The 17,291-nt window shown below is 37.9% G+C and overlaps 1 protein-coding gene across 3 annotated transcripts in view; it reads right to left on the bottom strand.

Annotated features, from left to right (window-relative positions):
- RYR2 (ryanodine receptor 2) overlaps positions 1-17,291 on the bottom strand; it is a 719,519-nt gene that overhangs the window by 89,288 nt on the left and 612,940 nt on the right. For all 3 annotated transcript variants that reach the window (XM_079900749.1, XM_079900747.1, XM_079900748.1), the window contains 3 exons: positions 16,205-16,308; positions 14,618-14,669; positions 5,236-5,289 (listed from right to left, as the gene is read on the bottom strand). In XM_079900749.1, the coding sequence (XP_079756875.1) occupies positions 5,236-5,289; positions 14,618-14,669; positions 16,205-16,308 (210 nt within the window). The remainder of the gene's footprint in view (positions 1-5,235; positions 5,290-14,617; positions 14,670-16,204; positions 16,309-17,291) is intronic.

Consider the following 17,291-nt stretch of genomic DNA (forward strand, 5'->3'; position numbering starts at 1 on the left):
CTCACTCTTACTCCCCTGAGATTTTAACACCTCCAACCCCAGTAGAGTGTTAGCAAATAACCTCTTTGCTCTGTTTTCTAGGGAACGTGGGCTAAGACAGGAGGGTATTACTGCAGATCAACAATTTCAGTATATAAAAATGCAGTTGGCAGATTGCAGCAATAAGCATGAGTATTGGAGAACACTGGCCATGAAAATTCCTTCCCCCTCTCCCCTCTATGATTCAACAGTATGACAAGCAACTCAACACTCTAGGGTCCATATTTTGACACCATAGAGCTTCCACAGTAGAAACTAAAGAAGTGTAAATTTTCTTGATAAAAGAGATAATTGTTTCAATGTTTTATATCCGTAGCTTTATCTTCAATTTTTTCATATTTAATCGTTCTCTTTGGTAAGACTCAGGAAGCCCTGCTAATCTAAATTGGTGTGTTCCTATGAACACAAGTAAATAAGCCCATTCAAAGATCAAATTATGTAGCTATCGGAGGGGGAACATCTTATAGCCAATTCATTCTTGTAGAATTACAAAAAATTGAATATATTCAAATTTAGATCATTGGGGGCTTCCCTGGTGGTGCAGTGGTTGAGAGTCCGCCTGCCGATGCAGGGGACACGGGTTCGTGCCCCGGTCCGGGAAGATCCCACAGGCCGCGGAGCGGCTGGGCCTGTGAGCCACGGCCGCTGAGCCTGCGCGTCCGGAGCCTGTGCTCCGCAACGGGAGAGGCCACAACAGTGAGAGGCCCGCGTACCGCAAAAAAAAAAAAAAAATTTAGATCATTGGAGGGGCCAGACAAAAGTGCTTTTATCACTGTGTAGAGCTATGTAACATCAGTCTTTTAAGACATTTTAGACCTAAATGAATTCTTTCACACCTCATGGTACATACTTTGGAATATGAGCTGGGTATTGGCCTGAGTACTTAGTGGGTATGATGTCATAGGTTAGTCTCCTAAATTTTTATAACAAAATATCAACTCTTTCACAGGCATATTTGGCATTTAAGACACAAGAAGTTCTCTTTAATCAGTAGGACAGAATGATAGCACCTCAGGGACTCACCAGAGAATTCATCTGTGAAGTAGAAACTGGGCATTTGCCAAAGGATGATGCAACTTGCTAATAGTTGAGAAAGATGGTCTAGAAGGCGAGTTAACGGTCCATTCCTCTAGATTTACTTAAGCTTCACCGTCATTAATTTAGGTTTTTCCATAAGTAGTAAATCTATATTAAAGTACTTAATTCAATGAAAGCTTTTGTGTGGAATATTATCATTGAACGTTGCACCCTCAGATTTGGAAGAATGGCAGTAGGAGAAGCAACCATCAGAAGAATGTTGCTGTATGTCTTGCAAAATCATCATTTTAAACTGTGGTCTACTGTGGTACCAAAGCTCTTTCTTGTTCTACGTGAGATCGTGCTCAGAAAAGTCATTCAACTTGAAATATTACTTTGTTATTATTTGTTTTGGCTTATGAAAAGCTCAAAGCCGAATAAAGTAATCCACTGTAGTAATTAACATTTTGGGTAACTGCTAAAATGTTTCTTCCCTTTCAATTAATATTGGCCTCTTTATAATATTTAACTGTCCGTTTTCATAGTTTTAATATTGAAGTAGTCTCAAGTCTAAAAAGAGTTATATATAATTACTAACTAAATATGCAATTAAATTTACAAATAAGTAGTTGTAGGTAAATATACATATAAATAGATGAAGCTGGGAATTAAATTATCAACTTAAATCAGGCAAGTTTTAACACGATCATGTCAGTAAAACATACACGTGATGGAAGAAGAGCTGGTAAAGACTAGGCATTTTAGCCTCCACTCCCTGTTTTCCATGTTTTTTGAGCTTTATTTATGTTACTCCTCATGGAAATTTTCTTTATAATGCTACCTTTTTATATCTACTTCTTTCTTCTTCTCAATATTCTTATAGATAATTTAAGTGGAAAGTACAGCAAATATTAATAATCAGCCAGTTATAGGGATAAAATTCAATCAGCGCACTATGTTATTCCAAACTTTATTTAACATAATTTGTTTTAAGAATTATTGAAACTGCCAAGCGACCTTTCAAATTCATTATAACTTAGATGAAAAATTCCACTATTTAGACTATACTAAATAACGTTAAACAACCAGACATCTCAATGTAAAAAGTCTGGTCCATTACTAAATTTATAAAGAGAAAGCAATAATCCAGTTGTCTAGTCCAATTTTTCAGCGGTGTTGCTGTCATCACAGGGCCAACCTCAGACAAAACCCTCTCTGCAGGTGATTGGTTCTCTGTCAGCTCTAAAAACACAGCCTCATTCTTCGGCTTGGGCAGAGTTCATATTGTTTACTCACAGAGTGTGTATTTTGCAAATGGACTATTCCACAGATTAGGCATAAGTGATGAGTTATAGTATAGAAATCACACGGCGAGTCAGTCAAACACTGGCTAAGAAGTGAAAAGTCCCAAATCTCTTCTATTGTGTTATGCGTACGAGTGTGTGGCACCACTGGCAACTCTAAAATCCTGTCTCTTTCTGGGACAGTCACACCAGCCGGTCTCTACCTCCTTTTTGGGGGGATTAATTACCAGGTTTCACCATTAGGTGAACTTCTCTCCCACCATCCTAAATCCAAGGCATGTAGCCCATTCTCCCAGGCGGGGCGCCGTACGTCTCCCGATTTCTTGTTCTCAGTATGACCTGAATCCTACACTGTACAGGCTAAGATTCCACTACTAGTTACTCCCAGACTTCTTTTCTGAATAGGGAACCTTTCTAATGTCTCCGTCTAAATCAATATTCTTGGGAATGAATTTCAGTGCTATCCGTGAAATCAAATCTTGGTGGATGTTAGGAAGTCCCTTTATGCTTTCAACCCTCAACAAGTCACAGGAATTCTATCTGAGATCATTAGTGATAAAACTATAAAAATCCAGCAAATTAGGATCACGCCCATTATAACTACTGATTTAAACCCATAATCTATAATTAACTGTTATGCCTATTATATGCCATTAAATTATATCCATCTGGTTAGAGCTAAACCTGATCACATCTGCATGAACTCAAATTTTAAAATGATATGAGAACAATATAGTCCTCCAAATATAATAGTGAGGTAAAAACATTATAATTTGTTCCTTCTAAGTAGATTTTTTATGACAACAGAAAATATTTCACTTTTTAAAGTAGAAGGCAAAAAAGAACACTTTACACTTAAAAACAGAAAAGCTTCCTCTTTTCTTTAAATAAAGTCATTATAGGTATTTTTTTTCCTGGGATGTTTATGATCGATTTTCCAACTAAATAGTCTCATGAAAATAAAATGTAAGCTTAACAGGGTTCATATGAAAGGAAAATTTTTGTGATTCTAGACCAAAATGTTTTCTCTTAGCAAATTTTCCAGGTGCTTAGCTCTTCAGAATACTCAGAGACAGAAAGAGTCATCTAGTTCTTCACTATAAGGAAATGCTAAATTAACACTGAAATCATGGAATATCCTCTCCAATTACTAGCACAACGGAAAAGAAGATTATTTCCAATCCCACCAGCAATGCCATATATCGTATCTCTTTTCTAGTAATAAGACTGGTATAAAAACCCTCAAGAGAGATGAGGCATGAAACGTTGCACTGAAAAGTCACCAGCTAAAATTTAATCACCGAAAGGGTGGACTCTTTCATCTCAGCATAGTACACAGCTCAAAGTCAACACAGAGGATAAAATTTCAAATTAGGAGTCATTTAAATTGCAAGAAGAATAAACCTAGGTCAAGGAAGGGATACTGAAGAGACAAACTGCATTGGAGCTACAAACTTGGTAGAAAGATTGCAAGACTTTGTTTTTTCTTTTTTACAAAAAAGAATCCAAGATGTTGGGTCTAACAAAGGTAAATGTCACAAGAAACTGAAACTCAGACCCAGACAAATACACATATATATATAGTTTTACCTTGCTGCGTTGGGATCCTGTGACCTTAAGGAAGGATGAAGACAAGAAGCAAAATAGCAATAAACAATTGCTCGGAAGACAACCGACAGACCACAAATGGTGTGCACGTCAGAAAAATAGTATTATCTGCTGCGCACAGCTCATTCTAATTTAGCTCAGTTTCTCATCAATGAAGATGGAGTTGAGACTAGAAATACACATACATTAGAAAAGATTATAGTGTCATCCAGGAAATTAACCTTAAGGCATTTTTCTCAGCCAGCAATAGTCATGGGTCATTCCCAAATTAGTTTGATTTGGTATTTTTTTACACAATGACTTCAATGCAATGCTGCAGAGATGCTCACATCCAATTATTCCTGAAAGGGGCACTACTCAATATCTACTCCTCACCTACCACTTTTTTGTGGGTCCACTTTAATTAAAGACTTAACAGCTGGCTACTAATATATTTCCAGACTTCTAGCTCAAAGCAGACATGTAAATTAATAGCAGCAAAAAAAAAAAAAAAAAAAAAGTCTAATCCATTTCCTTCCATTTAATTTCTTTTTGAAAATTCCAAAAAAAAAAGAACCAATAAATAAGGAGAGGGTAGTTGGCAACAGCTGGTCTTTCTTATAAAAAGCAAAAGTGCAGCCTAAGCAAAGGGGGAAAATAATATTGACTTTCCCTTTGGCTAATGAATATTGAGCAGTATTTCGAATTATACGGAAATGTAAGATCTGAGAAGGTTTGAGGAAATAATCATAAAATAGAACATAGCCCTAGGAATATATGCAATCCTGCCTCATGCAAGCAAACTGCACTGTGTGCCACCACCTACATATGTACAGGGAATGAGTGACCTAATTGGGCAGAAGTCAAAAGAGGCTAAATCTTTAAGGCTTCTTCGATTTAGAAAAAAAAAAAAAATCAAACCAAGGGTTTAATGAGAAACTTGATGTCATGTTGCTCTTCCATAAACATTTTTCTGCCACGTCTGTCGGAAATTTCAGATCACATCATTCACTGAGATGAGAACAATTTAAAGCAACCTCATCTCTGAGGGCTCTCAGGAACACTCATTCTGAACATATGGGTTTTATTTGATTCTTTAACTAGTCTATGTTCCTTGGTCTTAACTTCAGCAAATGTTAGGACTCAAATTTGTCCATCCAGCTTCTGACATGCAGTTCCTTGACACAATAAGCTGCAATAAGCCATGAAGCAAGAAACATAAATGTCAGTTATAAGCTATGAAACAATGTTTCAACGTAGACAACAAATACAGAAAGATTCATCTTACTTCAAAACTCTTCACTTCCTCTTCCCCATCATCGTCTTCCTCGTCATGACAACTCTGATACATGTAAAAAAATGTTTTGAAAAGGTCAACAGGATAAGAATATGTTGAGGCAGAAAATATAAAAGAATTTAGCACAGAATACTGAATCATTTGTGTTAGTTTATCATCAATATTGTTTAAATATGTACATTTATATAATAAGCTTAGATGACATGATCAATGAATCTGTGGCCTAAAATAAAATTATACTGTGCATATACAAAATTAAAATACTAAATTACCAATTTTATATATACCATGGAGATATTTATGAGGTCTGTACCACACTACACATACTACTTATTCATGCATTTTCCTTGTGCAAATCAAGTTACAAGCCCTAAAAACAAGGATCACTGTTTTCTCCTTTTTTGTGCTTCCATTACAATGTGTTAATACAGATACATTTAATAACTATGAACTAAAATTAAAAGAAAGCAGTGCCCATTACTTAAAGTGAATCTTGTCATCTTTTTCTTGTTGTTGTTAAGTTCATTTTTTATTGTATTTGGTCCAAAGGAGGAAAGTAAAATTCCAACTGCTACCAAGATTATTCTTTCACAGAAAAATAATAAAACAGGCAATTTCATTATTTTGAGTTATTTTCCCAGAAATGGTAAAGGAGCTGTGCATGTATTCTTATCTAATTTCCACAGCTGAAAATTTTGCTTGCTAAGGAAGCAGAGCTGTTTGGTGGTTAGGAACATGGCCTGAGGATACAGAGTGCCTGGTTCAAATCCTGATGCTGCCATTTATGAGCTGTTTAGTCTAGGGCAAGTTCCTTTCCCTCTCTGGTCTCCGCTTCCTCATATTTAAAGTGGAAATAATAAAAAAAGTAACCATGTTCCTGAGAGAATCACATGAATTAATATATGGAAATTGTTTGCCACTTAGGAACAAATACCTGAAAAACAATAAGCTTTTAATAAATCTCAACTGCTATTATTATCATGGTTTGGTACTAGGAGTACCGTGTTGACCAAAGGAAGCAGGTCATCAGCCAATACCTGTGCTAGGAAGAACCTAACGCTCTTCTAAGTTAGATTACTGCAACCCTTCTAAGGATTTTTTTTATGGTTGGTAAACACTCAGTGTATCCATGAAGCTCATGGAAGAAGTGGTTAAATATAACTTACAAATCAGAAAAATACTTTTAACTCAATGATTCACAGTACTTTGAGTACATACGTGAAGTAGAAATGGGACAGGGTACAAAATGTGATCCTTCTATCAGACTCAGTGATAAATGCTAAAAGGTTTGTTACATTCTTTCATTCATTCAACAAACATGTACTGAGCATCGCCCTCTCCATTTCATGAGAATGTGGACATGGTTTGCAAAGGAGAAAATAAGGGGACACAGACCTGTGACAATTTCACTACATGGAAAAGTTGCTAAATAGTATGTTTCACCACAAAATCCAAGATGTTAATTATTCATTCAGAGTGCAGGAACTTTTTGACTATATGTTAATGTCACCTTGACTCCCGTGTCAACAGTTAACCAGGATTTTGAAAATAAATACACATGAGAAGTTTAGCAAAACATATCTGGAAGGCAAATCTGTAACCCTCCATAAATATTGTATGTATAATGTTGAATGCAGAGGAATTCTGGCTGAGCTGCTCCTTTTAGATTACCTACATAATGCTTCCTTCACATGCATTATAAATTAGGAGTGAAACATAGGGATTTTATCAAGTAACAAGCATGATAACTATCTAATCAAATTAGAATACCAATACAGAATGTCTCTTAAGAATATAAAGTTACACATTTTCTGAAACACATCATCTCCTATACAAATTTCATTACGTTCAGAAATACTGGGAACAAGGTTTGAGTTGAAGAATACATTTAGAAAAGTTGGCATTTTGAGTTATAATGATATGCTTTCAAGCTATAAAATTCATATGATATGTTTGCTTTTATGTAAAGGAATTAAGAGCTCTAGCTGACACACACACACACACACACACACACACACACACACACACACACACACACACACATATATACACACACACACACATTTTTTTTGGCCGCGTGGCACGTGGAATCTTAGTACCGTGACCACATATCAAACCCGTGCCCCCTGCAGTGGAAGTACAGTCTTAACCACTGGACCACCTAGGAAGCCTCTGACAAGATATTTTTTACAAAGAATTATTTCGAAACAAAATACCTTAAACTGTTTTCTAAAACTTTCCTAAGAAAATTTAGTGAGATTCTCTTCTAATGAAGTTAAAATTTTGATTTTTAAAAAAACCTATTAAACCTGAATCTATTTGGAGACCTATCTGACAAAATTCAATAAACCCATAAACCACTTTAAACTTGTCCTGATTGCCATGGGGTATGCTGGGACCACAAGAAAACTATAGAGGATGTCTAGCACTTTTTAATGTACTGACCAGAAACAGAGGGATTTACAGGCATAGGACACAATGTTTTTCAATAGCAAACTGCATCCACGCAATTTGTATGATAATGCTAAGTAAACAGTAGGTTCTATTAGATGGTCCTGCAACACAGGACTTAACTTTCTGGATCAAAAGGATCAATTCTAGGCAAGGAAGAGTGATATCGTACTCCAGGAAGGAAAAAAGTGAATAAAACCCATACATAAAGGGGCAGAAGCATGAAATAGAGAATTTAGAAGGAAAAAATTAGAGAGGACCGAAACAGAGGATACTTCAGACATTCAGATATCTGGATCAAAACTCAAAACTGGCAATGAGAATTCATAAAGCAGTAACTGGGGCACTTCACCTCGCCACCATCCACTGGAAATTTCATTCTGCAAAACAAGTGTATGTCATACGTTCTTCAGTTGCCTTTCTGATTGCAGTCACTCCTCAGAAGACAGAGGAAGCAAAAAGAAACTTTCAGCATGGATTTAAAACTAAGTTTTGGGTGAGATAGAAAAGAGAAATCTCATAAGAAAGTGATCTTGGCATTTTATCATTTTAACCAGCAAAGAACGAAACACTAGGTATAACTTAATGTGTACCTTTCAGTAAGTTATAAGAGAAAGAAGAGGAAACATTTTCCTTCTTTAGCCAGAAACTCAAAAGACTGAAAACATTATTGAGTGTTTAATTTATGACAGTATCATTCTAGATACTTCCACATGGTTATCTTATTTAAATTGGTAAAACCATTCCCTTAGAACAGAACAGCTTCAGACAGCCCAGAAGGGATGATGAGTACAGAGATATTCTGAGAATCAAGCATGAGTGACCACAATGAGAACAAAAGGAAGGGGCAACAGCAAACCAATGTGGATGCACTGCAAATTCTCTAAGATGCTCAAAAGAGGAGATATATATGATGCAAGGAAGGGGTTGGAAAGATAAGCAGGAAAACAATTAACCTAAGGGTTAAAATAAAGTGGGGCTCAAAAAATACAAAGATGTGGGCTTCCCTGGCGGCACAGTGGTTGAGAGTCCGCCTGCCGATGCAGGGGACACGGGTTCGTGCCCTGGTCCGGGAAGATCCCACATGCCGCGGAGCGGCTGGGCCCGTGAGCCATGGCCGCTGGGCCTGCATGTCCGGAGCCTGTGCTCCGCAACGGGAGAGGCCACAACAGTGAGAGGCCTGCGTAACGCAAAAAAAACCAAAGATGTAAAATGATTTTTTAACATACAGCCAAACACAAAGCAAGGAGAACAAGGAACAGAAAGTACATGATTTACAGCAGAAACTGTAATAATAATGATAGAGAGAAAAGGCAGAACTACAGCTACATCAAAACTACAGCTACAAACTACATCAGCCGTTTGCTTCAGACTTAACCACCGAAGAGAAGTGATTTTTAAATATGAAAGTTACCTTGCCAAGAGAAATGAACATTAAGACCCCAATGAAATGCTATATTACATCCACCTGGTTGACAAAAATTAATAAAACATAAAATATCAAATATTGGAGAAGATGCAGATCATCAGAATCTCTCTTAAACATTGCAGGGAGGAATGTGATTTAATGCAATGACTTTGGAAAACAGTTTGGCATCTTCTCCTTAAGTTGAATATTCATATACCCTATGACCCTTGACTTTTGGACATGAATAAGAATAGGCATTTCAAACCCTTTTTTCACGTCAGCAAAAACATAGATTCAACGCAAAAGGCTACCAACAAAAAAGTAAACGGATAAGCTATGGTGTAGTTGCACAATGGAATGTAATAGTCAAATCAAATGATCTCCAGCACACACAAGAGTAGAAATGAATCTTAGAAAACAACAGTAAGTAAAACAAGTAAGTACCAAAAGATTACATATAGCATACTGCCCTTTTAAAAGTTAAAACAACTAAAATCTCAAAAATATGTAATTATATATGTAACACACATGTATATATGTAATATATGTATTAATAAATTCATATAACTAATGTATACTATATAAAAGGAAAGCAAGGTTATCCTGAACATGGGCTACAGGAGGATGATTTCCTTGTGTGGGGAGGCAGCGTATGGGTTAATGGAGAGGACCGTATGATTACAGGTAGGGTTATTATCAAGGTCTTAGCTTTTCTTGTGAGTGGTGAGTTTATGAGCAGTTACTATATTATTAGAAACTACTAAGTAACTACTTTGAATAAAAGTAGCCCATAATGTAATGGACCAATGATGAGAGTGTATCGTGAATCCAGAGCTCTGATTAACCCAATTCTGGGCTCCTATGGAAAATGAAAACTGAAAACAAAAACCAACTAATATGTAAATGTTGCCTTCATAAAGTCCTGCAAATGGAAAAGGAAGACATAAGTCTCTTGAACAGAGTTCAAGTGTCAAGATTCAAGGCAAAAATTATCATGTGTGAATGTAAAATGACCACTGGTAAACTCTTGAGAAACCATGAAGACCAAGAGAAAGTTTCAGACTCCTGGGATGCAGACTGTCAAAGTGAAGAAAGGCAGCCTCCAAAAACTACTTACTAAAACGTTTGGTATCAATCATCAAAACTAGCAACTTAGATAAACATAGGGAAAGCACACTTACAGATTTGTGGTTAACATAAATGGAAAGAAATATTTAACACTGGATGAGAGAAATGAACTTTAGAACTATTTTGGCCTTGGGACTTCCCTGGTGGCGCAGTGGTTAAGAGTCCGCCTGCAGATGCAGGGTACATGGGTTCGTGCCCGGTCTGGGAAGATCCCACATGCCACGGAGCGGCTGGGCCCGTGAGCCATGGCCGCTGAGCCTGCGCGTCCGGAGCCTGTGTTCCGCAATGGGAGAGGTCACAACAGTGAGAGGCCCGATTACGGTAGGCAAAAAAAAAAAAAAAAAAAAGAATCTGCCTGCTAGTTTAGGGGACATGGGTTTGTCCCTGGTCCAGGAAGATCGCACATTCCGTGGAGCAGCTAAGCCCGTGTGCCACAACTACTGAGCCTGCGCACTAGAGCCCGCGAGCCACAACAACCGAGCCCGCGTGCCACAACTACCGAAGCCCACATGCCTAGAGCCCGAGCTCCACAAGAGAAGCCACCGCAGTGAGAAGCCCATGCACCGCAACGAAGAGTAGTCCCCGCTCACCACTAGAGAGGAAGCCTGTGCGCAGCAACGAAGACCCAACAAAGCCAAAAATAAATAAATTTATTAAAGAAAATGTTTTTGGCCTTGGATAATGGTGTAACTCTAATTAGAGAAACGATGACTTATACTTAACTAAAGAGTATATCAACTGCCAAAATACAGGTATGTGAGGTAAACCTCAGAAGAAATTCATAAATGACATGGAATTTAGGTGAACATGCAAGTTCTTGACAAAAACGCAATCTGGCTGCCAAAAAACCAGTGAATTCTTACAATTTATTGTAAATATATAGAATTCCAAGGCAGAATAAGCGAGGATCAAGTCCCAGTGTGCACTACACAGGTGAACTCACAGCCAGCACACTGTGTTCAAGTAATTTCTGGGGGGCGCATATTGCTAGATGATTGAGAGAAGAATGAACTGAGTAATGGAAGCTTAGCATTCCTGGGACACATTAAACAATAAAAGGAACAAGATTATTTAATTATGAAGGGAGAATCTTGAGAAAAAGCATCATCAAATATTTGATCACTTATCAAAAGAGATTAAACTTCAGGATTCAACCAGGACAAATGCAGAGGCTGCTTCTGCTCCAGTCACAAGGAAGAACCTGAACCATCGGGAATCTCCTACTCTCAAAACAGGAGCTTCTCCCTTTTTAGCCCACTCGCTCACTGCTTCTTCAACTGCGAGGACAACAGTCCACGGACTCCTTTACAATCTCCTTACTTATCAGCTCCTTCTTTCCTCATTTCCTTATTTATCCTAGTTAGAATCCAAGATCCAATGCCTCAGCCACTCTCAGAGCGATACACAAAACCCCTGTGATCCCCTGTCCTTCGACAACAGTCTGGCAAAAATCCTTATCCTTGACAAATCTAACTTCCTGCCTTCTCTGAATCTGCACTTGGTTCTGGGAACCGCTAGAGAAAAGCCACACAACCAGAAGACTGGTACTGTCCAAATTCATAAAAAACGACATCGATCAGGCTTTCCACACTGCCTGGCAATTCTATTTTAGTTTCCAGTCAATACTCAGTCCTAATTTCCACAGAAGGAAATATCCTTCCTCTTTAATCTTTTAACCTAGTGTTTTTTTAATATCTATTTTAATGAAGTATAGCTGATTTACAATGTTGTGTTAGTTTATGGTGTACAGCAAAGTGATTCAGGTATACATACATATAATAGTTTGCATCTTCTAATCCCAACCTCCAAATCCATCCCCTCACACCCTCTTGGCAACCACGAGTCTGTTGTCCATGTTTGTTTTCTAGATAAGTTCTTTGTGTCATATTTTAGATTCCACATGTAAGCAATACCATATGGTATTTCTCTCTTTCTGACTTACTTCACTCAGTACGATAATTTCTAGGTCCGTCCATGTTGCTACAAATGGCCTGATTTCATTCTTTTTCATGGCCGAGTAGTTTTCCATTGCATATATATAGAATTCATATTCTTTAACCATTTATCTGTCGACAGATATTTAGGTTGTTTTCATGTTTTTTAAACTGTGGATTTCAACCCATTAACTGGACGTGAAATCTATTTAGTGAATCATGATCTCAAACAACTTTTATTTAAATAGAATAGAAAATATCAGACTGCACTGCTCACAGTACAAGTATAATTTCATGATGATTTTCTTTCAAGGTATCTGTTTTTATGTTTCTATAAATAGACTTGGTAAATGCATTTCTGACCGTGGGTTACGGTTTAAAAGAAAGCTGGAAAGCCACGACTTTTCTCTTATGCTCTGTAAGCTGTCCTGCTGCCCTGCTCCCACCTACTCAAAGCCTCACTCCACAAATTATTCCCTTGTCTACTCTTCTGGGTCCTTCCCACCAGAACAGAAGCATGTTCAAATCTATTTTTAAAAAGTTAAAAAAAAGGCAAATAGGCAAAAATAATCCCCCTTCAACCTCACAATTCTATATAGATATTTATCACCCTCTACCTTTCTCTTCCTTCTCAGTCTTCTCAGTAAAGAGATGTCTATGCCACATCTACTCACACATGAGACTCTTACTTACTTCCCCACAATACACACTTGGACCACAGTGCGCCATCTCACAACCCTCTGCAACTGTCCTCACCATGGTCACATGATGTCCATGTAATAAATCCTGGAGAATTTTCAATCCTTACCTTGAATAAGGTTCAATCCCTCAGCAGAGTAAGATTTTGTTGACCACACACTCCAACAGTTACTATATATCTCACACGTAAGATTCTCTCCTATTTTTTGGGGGGGGGGGCAGGGAAGCTCCTTTTTTTCTAACCATCTCTTAAGCATCCATGTCTTTAGAGGCTTGGTCCTAGCCACCTGTTCTTCTCATGCTTCCTTCTCTGCCTGGGAAAGATCATCTACTACTGTGGCTTCAATTACCTTCTAATGCTGACAATTCCCAAAACTGTAATTTTATTTTATTTTTAAAATAAATTTATTTATTTTATTTTTGGCTGCGTTGGGTCTTTGCTGCTGCGTGCAGGCTTTCTCTAGTTGCGGCGAGCAGGGGCTACTCTTCGTTGTGGTGCGCGGGCTTCTCATTGTGGTGGCTTCTCTTTCTGTGGAGCTCGGGCTCTAGACAAGCGGGCTTCAGTAGTTGCGGCACGTGGGCTCAGCAGTTGTGGCTCGCAGGGCTAGAGCACAGGCTCAGTAGTTGTGGCACATGGGCTTAGATGCTCCGTGGCATGTGGGATCTTCCTGGACCAGGGATCAAACCCATGTCCCCTGCACTGGCAGGCGGATTCTTAGCCACTGTGCCACCAGGGAAATCCCCCCAAATCTGTAATTTTAAGCCGTCTGTGAGATGTGGAATGTCAGACATGACTATCTTATTGCATGTTAGACATCTGCACTTAGCTGTCTCACAGGTATTTTTAACTAACATGTCCAAAATTTAATTTGCCATCTTTCCTCTTCACTCTTGGCCTGCAATGATTCTGGTGATCCCCACCTTAGAATATGGTTCTGCCATCTACTCAGCTGCCCAAGTCAGAAGCCTCAGCGAAACCTGACTCCTCTTCCCCTCATTCATTCTCAGGTTATGAGATTAAACAAAATAAGCACCCAGTAAATACTAGCTATTACTATCTTTTCATGGTCAATTCATCATTCAACAGTTAGGGACTTCCTTGAAGCTCAGACTAACGCTACATAAACTACTCCCACTACTCTTATTTTTTTATTTTTTATTTTTTGCAGTACGCGGGCCTCTCACTGTTGTGGTCTCTCCCATTGTGGAGCACAGGCTCCGGACGCACAGGCTCAGCGGCCATGGCTCACGGGCCCAGCCGCTCCGTGGCACGTGGGATCTACCCGGACCGGGGCACGAACCCCTGTCCCCTGCATCAGCAGGCGGACTCTCAACCACTGCGCCACCAGGGTAGCCCTCCCACTACTCTTAATTGTTTCTCTACCATTAAACTTGTCAGAGTTTTTTTGTAATCATTTGTTCAAATTTTGTCTCCTCCATCAGATGATAAACTCCAAGAAGGCAGGGTGTGTGTGTTACTTTCTGGTTCACCACATTATCTCCAATACCTTCATGTTGAGTGAATATTTGTTGAATGAATGAATTTTTGGAAAATTAGTGAGCTCTCCATAAATAAAATGTTAAAGGAAGAAACAATGATTACCTGTCAAAAACGTTAGACGAGATATTCAGGCAACAAGTGGAAAGTTGAGATTAATGCCCTGTAAGGTTCTAAAATTTAACGATATTTTATTTTAATCTAGAAACACACAGATTCTTATATTTTGCCATTAAAATCAAGACATTTATTTACCTTTGCCATAATATCTGCATAAGCCATATATAAAAAATCTTCCTCCAGTTTGCTATGAAAAACAAGAAAAAAATCAGTTTTTAAGTAGCAGGTTAGTTACATGCAAAATCACCACCACTGTATAAAATAACTTTTATCTTTCAACAAGTATGTCTTTTTAAAAAGAAACAAACACAAAACTCAGGCAAAGCGATTATTCAGAAATATTGTAGAATCAGAGAGCAAAGATCTTAGACTTCCTAAACAGTGGCCCCATCCTACCTTACGGAAGAGACCTTCAAGTCTCACAAAATAAATGATCTATTGATTTACACACAAATGTAATAACATTAGTATTCTCTTAAAACTACAAAAGTTGAACCAAGCAAATTTACATGATGTCAGGGCTTTTGACAGCAGACGTGATATCTGACATTTGTTGGAAAGACTTCCCCAATTATTATGCTACTACGTAGTTTAAAAATATGATGGTCATAATGATTCTTAAAAATTAAGACAGGTTAAAATCTGTTTACTATCCTCTTTTGAAAAATTATGGAAACCACTAATTCATTGAAGAAAGGCTTCCATCAAAAAATACCTGACGTTTTGCAAAGTTATTTTAGCAGTTTTAAACTTATAGCCATCAGAAAAATCCACTTATGAGAAATACCTCATTACCTGACAATGCCAGACAGGGAGCTGCTCTATGCTTAGGGATGAGATGATTTTGTTAGTTAGGAAATAATAAGAGAAAGAGAGAGAAATCGTGAGAGAAGGATGGACCACATTAGCTAAGAGGGAGAAATGTACATTATTACGACATGCATAGAGGTCAGATGAACTCTGTGAGACTCAGGTGGATATGGATTGATAATTAAATTCTCTGCAGAGGATGAGGGAGGCCTGGGGCAAAGTAGGCTTTCTCCCCCATGGCAGGGAAGCAGGTAAAGGTTTTAAAACCTCCACCATGGCTCATCTACAGAATCAGCCTGTGCGGTGCCCCTGTAATGAGCAGATACTGAGCACATTTTGATTACTGGGCTTATGAGTGCATTTCTTATTCAACTCCATAGAGGTTTGCCCTTTGTGGTTTCAGTGAATTCATATGACCAAGACTGTAGGAACCAAGTAAAATGGAGAATGCCCATAAAATAGATCTCAAAGAAACCTTCCACTGAAAGGATGGCGCACCCACCTCCTCAAGTTTCCTAAGACTTACTGCTGAATGGAGACAGAATCCACCCAGGAAATTTGGGGTCACCAGTGGTCTCCAAACATTTTTGGTACTGAAATTTGCTTTGGGCTCTTTTATTTTCTAAAGCTTGTTTGTGATCAACAGGAAGATTCAGAATCAAGTCAACCAGCTAATTACAATGTTGTTAAGAAAAATGAGAGCTAGGTAAATATTTGGTAGGTAACTATTAAAGCCTGAAGTTGTGTGAGCGTTGGTTCGTAGTGTATGCCAGACTGGTCCTATCTTTGAACACTTCTCTCTCCTCCCAAGAACAAGATGAAACTGAAACAGGAACATGTGACGGACAGAACACTCAGACACGGGTTTCTATCTGTTCTTCCTACGTCTCGTGTGAATCCTCCCAACCATACCATTTCTCCGTTAAAGCCGTTCGACTGAACAGAAGTATCAGCTGATGGAGAGGATCAACCCGCTTAGTTCCTTCATCTTCTTCCGGAGGTTCTGCTCCAGGTTTCTATTCAAAAGTCAAATTTATAAAATTTCACATTTAGGTGAAATGTTCACCCAGACCCAGGAACAACAAATAAAAAGAAAGCCTTTCTCTTCCTATTGTGGTGCGTGAGTGTGTCTGTGTTATATGCATTGTACCTGCACGTGTATGCACGTGTGTGTGTTATATTACCGATGCAAAAGTATGCAGCTTTAAAAAAAAAAAAGCTATTTAATAATGGGACCAAAAAACACTATGGGCAAAGATGACTTACATCGTTTAAAAATTCTGAATGCCATTCTTATAAGCAGATTCATAACTAACTGAAAAGTGTATCTGCTACACGGATTTCAGCTTTAGGGAGGGCTCAATTTACAAAGAATTGCAATAAAATGCTACATCACTCCAAGTATAAAAATGTTCATGTAGCAAGGCAAACTGATTATCAAATGAAACATTTTTGTTGCCTACACAGACAGAGAAAGGCAAAGAATGCTGAATGAGTTAATGTCTGAATCACTTACACATTATTTTTTCTCATTTTCAGTTACTTTTAAAACTTAAAAAAGTAATTTCATTCTATTGGATAGAACATGTACCATGAGGAAAATTATGAAGCATTTTTACTGACTGTATAATTATTTAATCCCATTTGTTGAATGATTTAATGAATTTTATATTTCTATAAGAATTACCCATTCAGACTGAGATTCTCTCTACCTACATATGTTCTTTCTTGGATTTAAGGCTTAATGTTGCAGGTACTGTGTAAATTTCTACAAGGTTGAATATTCTAATATTCTACAGGTTGTGATTTCAAAAAGAAATGAAATTCAATTAAAATATAAGGGGGTAATCAGGGTTAAGGGTTTATGAACTGGATTAGTTTATCCTTTATGTTCCCTGATAATCTGTGAGTTAGACAAAACAAAACAAAACTTTTAGACAAGAGGTCTTTAACTTGGGAATCATAATGCCTCTGACTAGTCTGCAGAATTCTGCAGGAC

The sequence above is a fragment of the Stenella coeruleoalba genome (genome assembly GCF_951394435.1).
Source record: "Stenella coeruleoalba genome assembly, chromosome: 16".
NCBI lineage: Eukaryota > Metazoa > Chordata > Mammalia > Artiodactyla > Delphinidae > Stenella > Stenella coeruleoalba.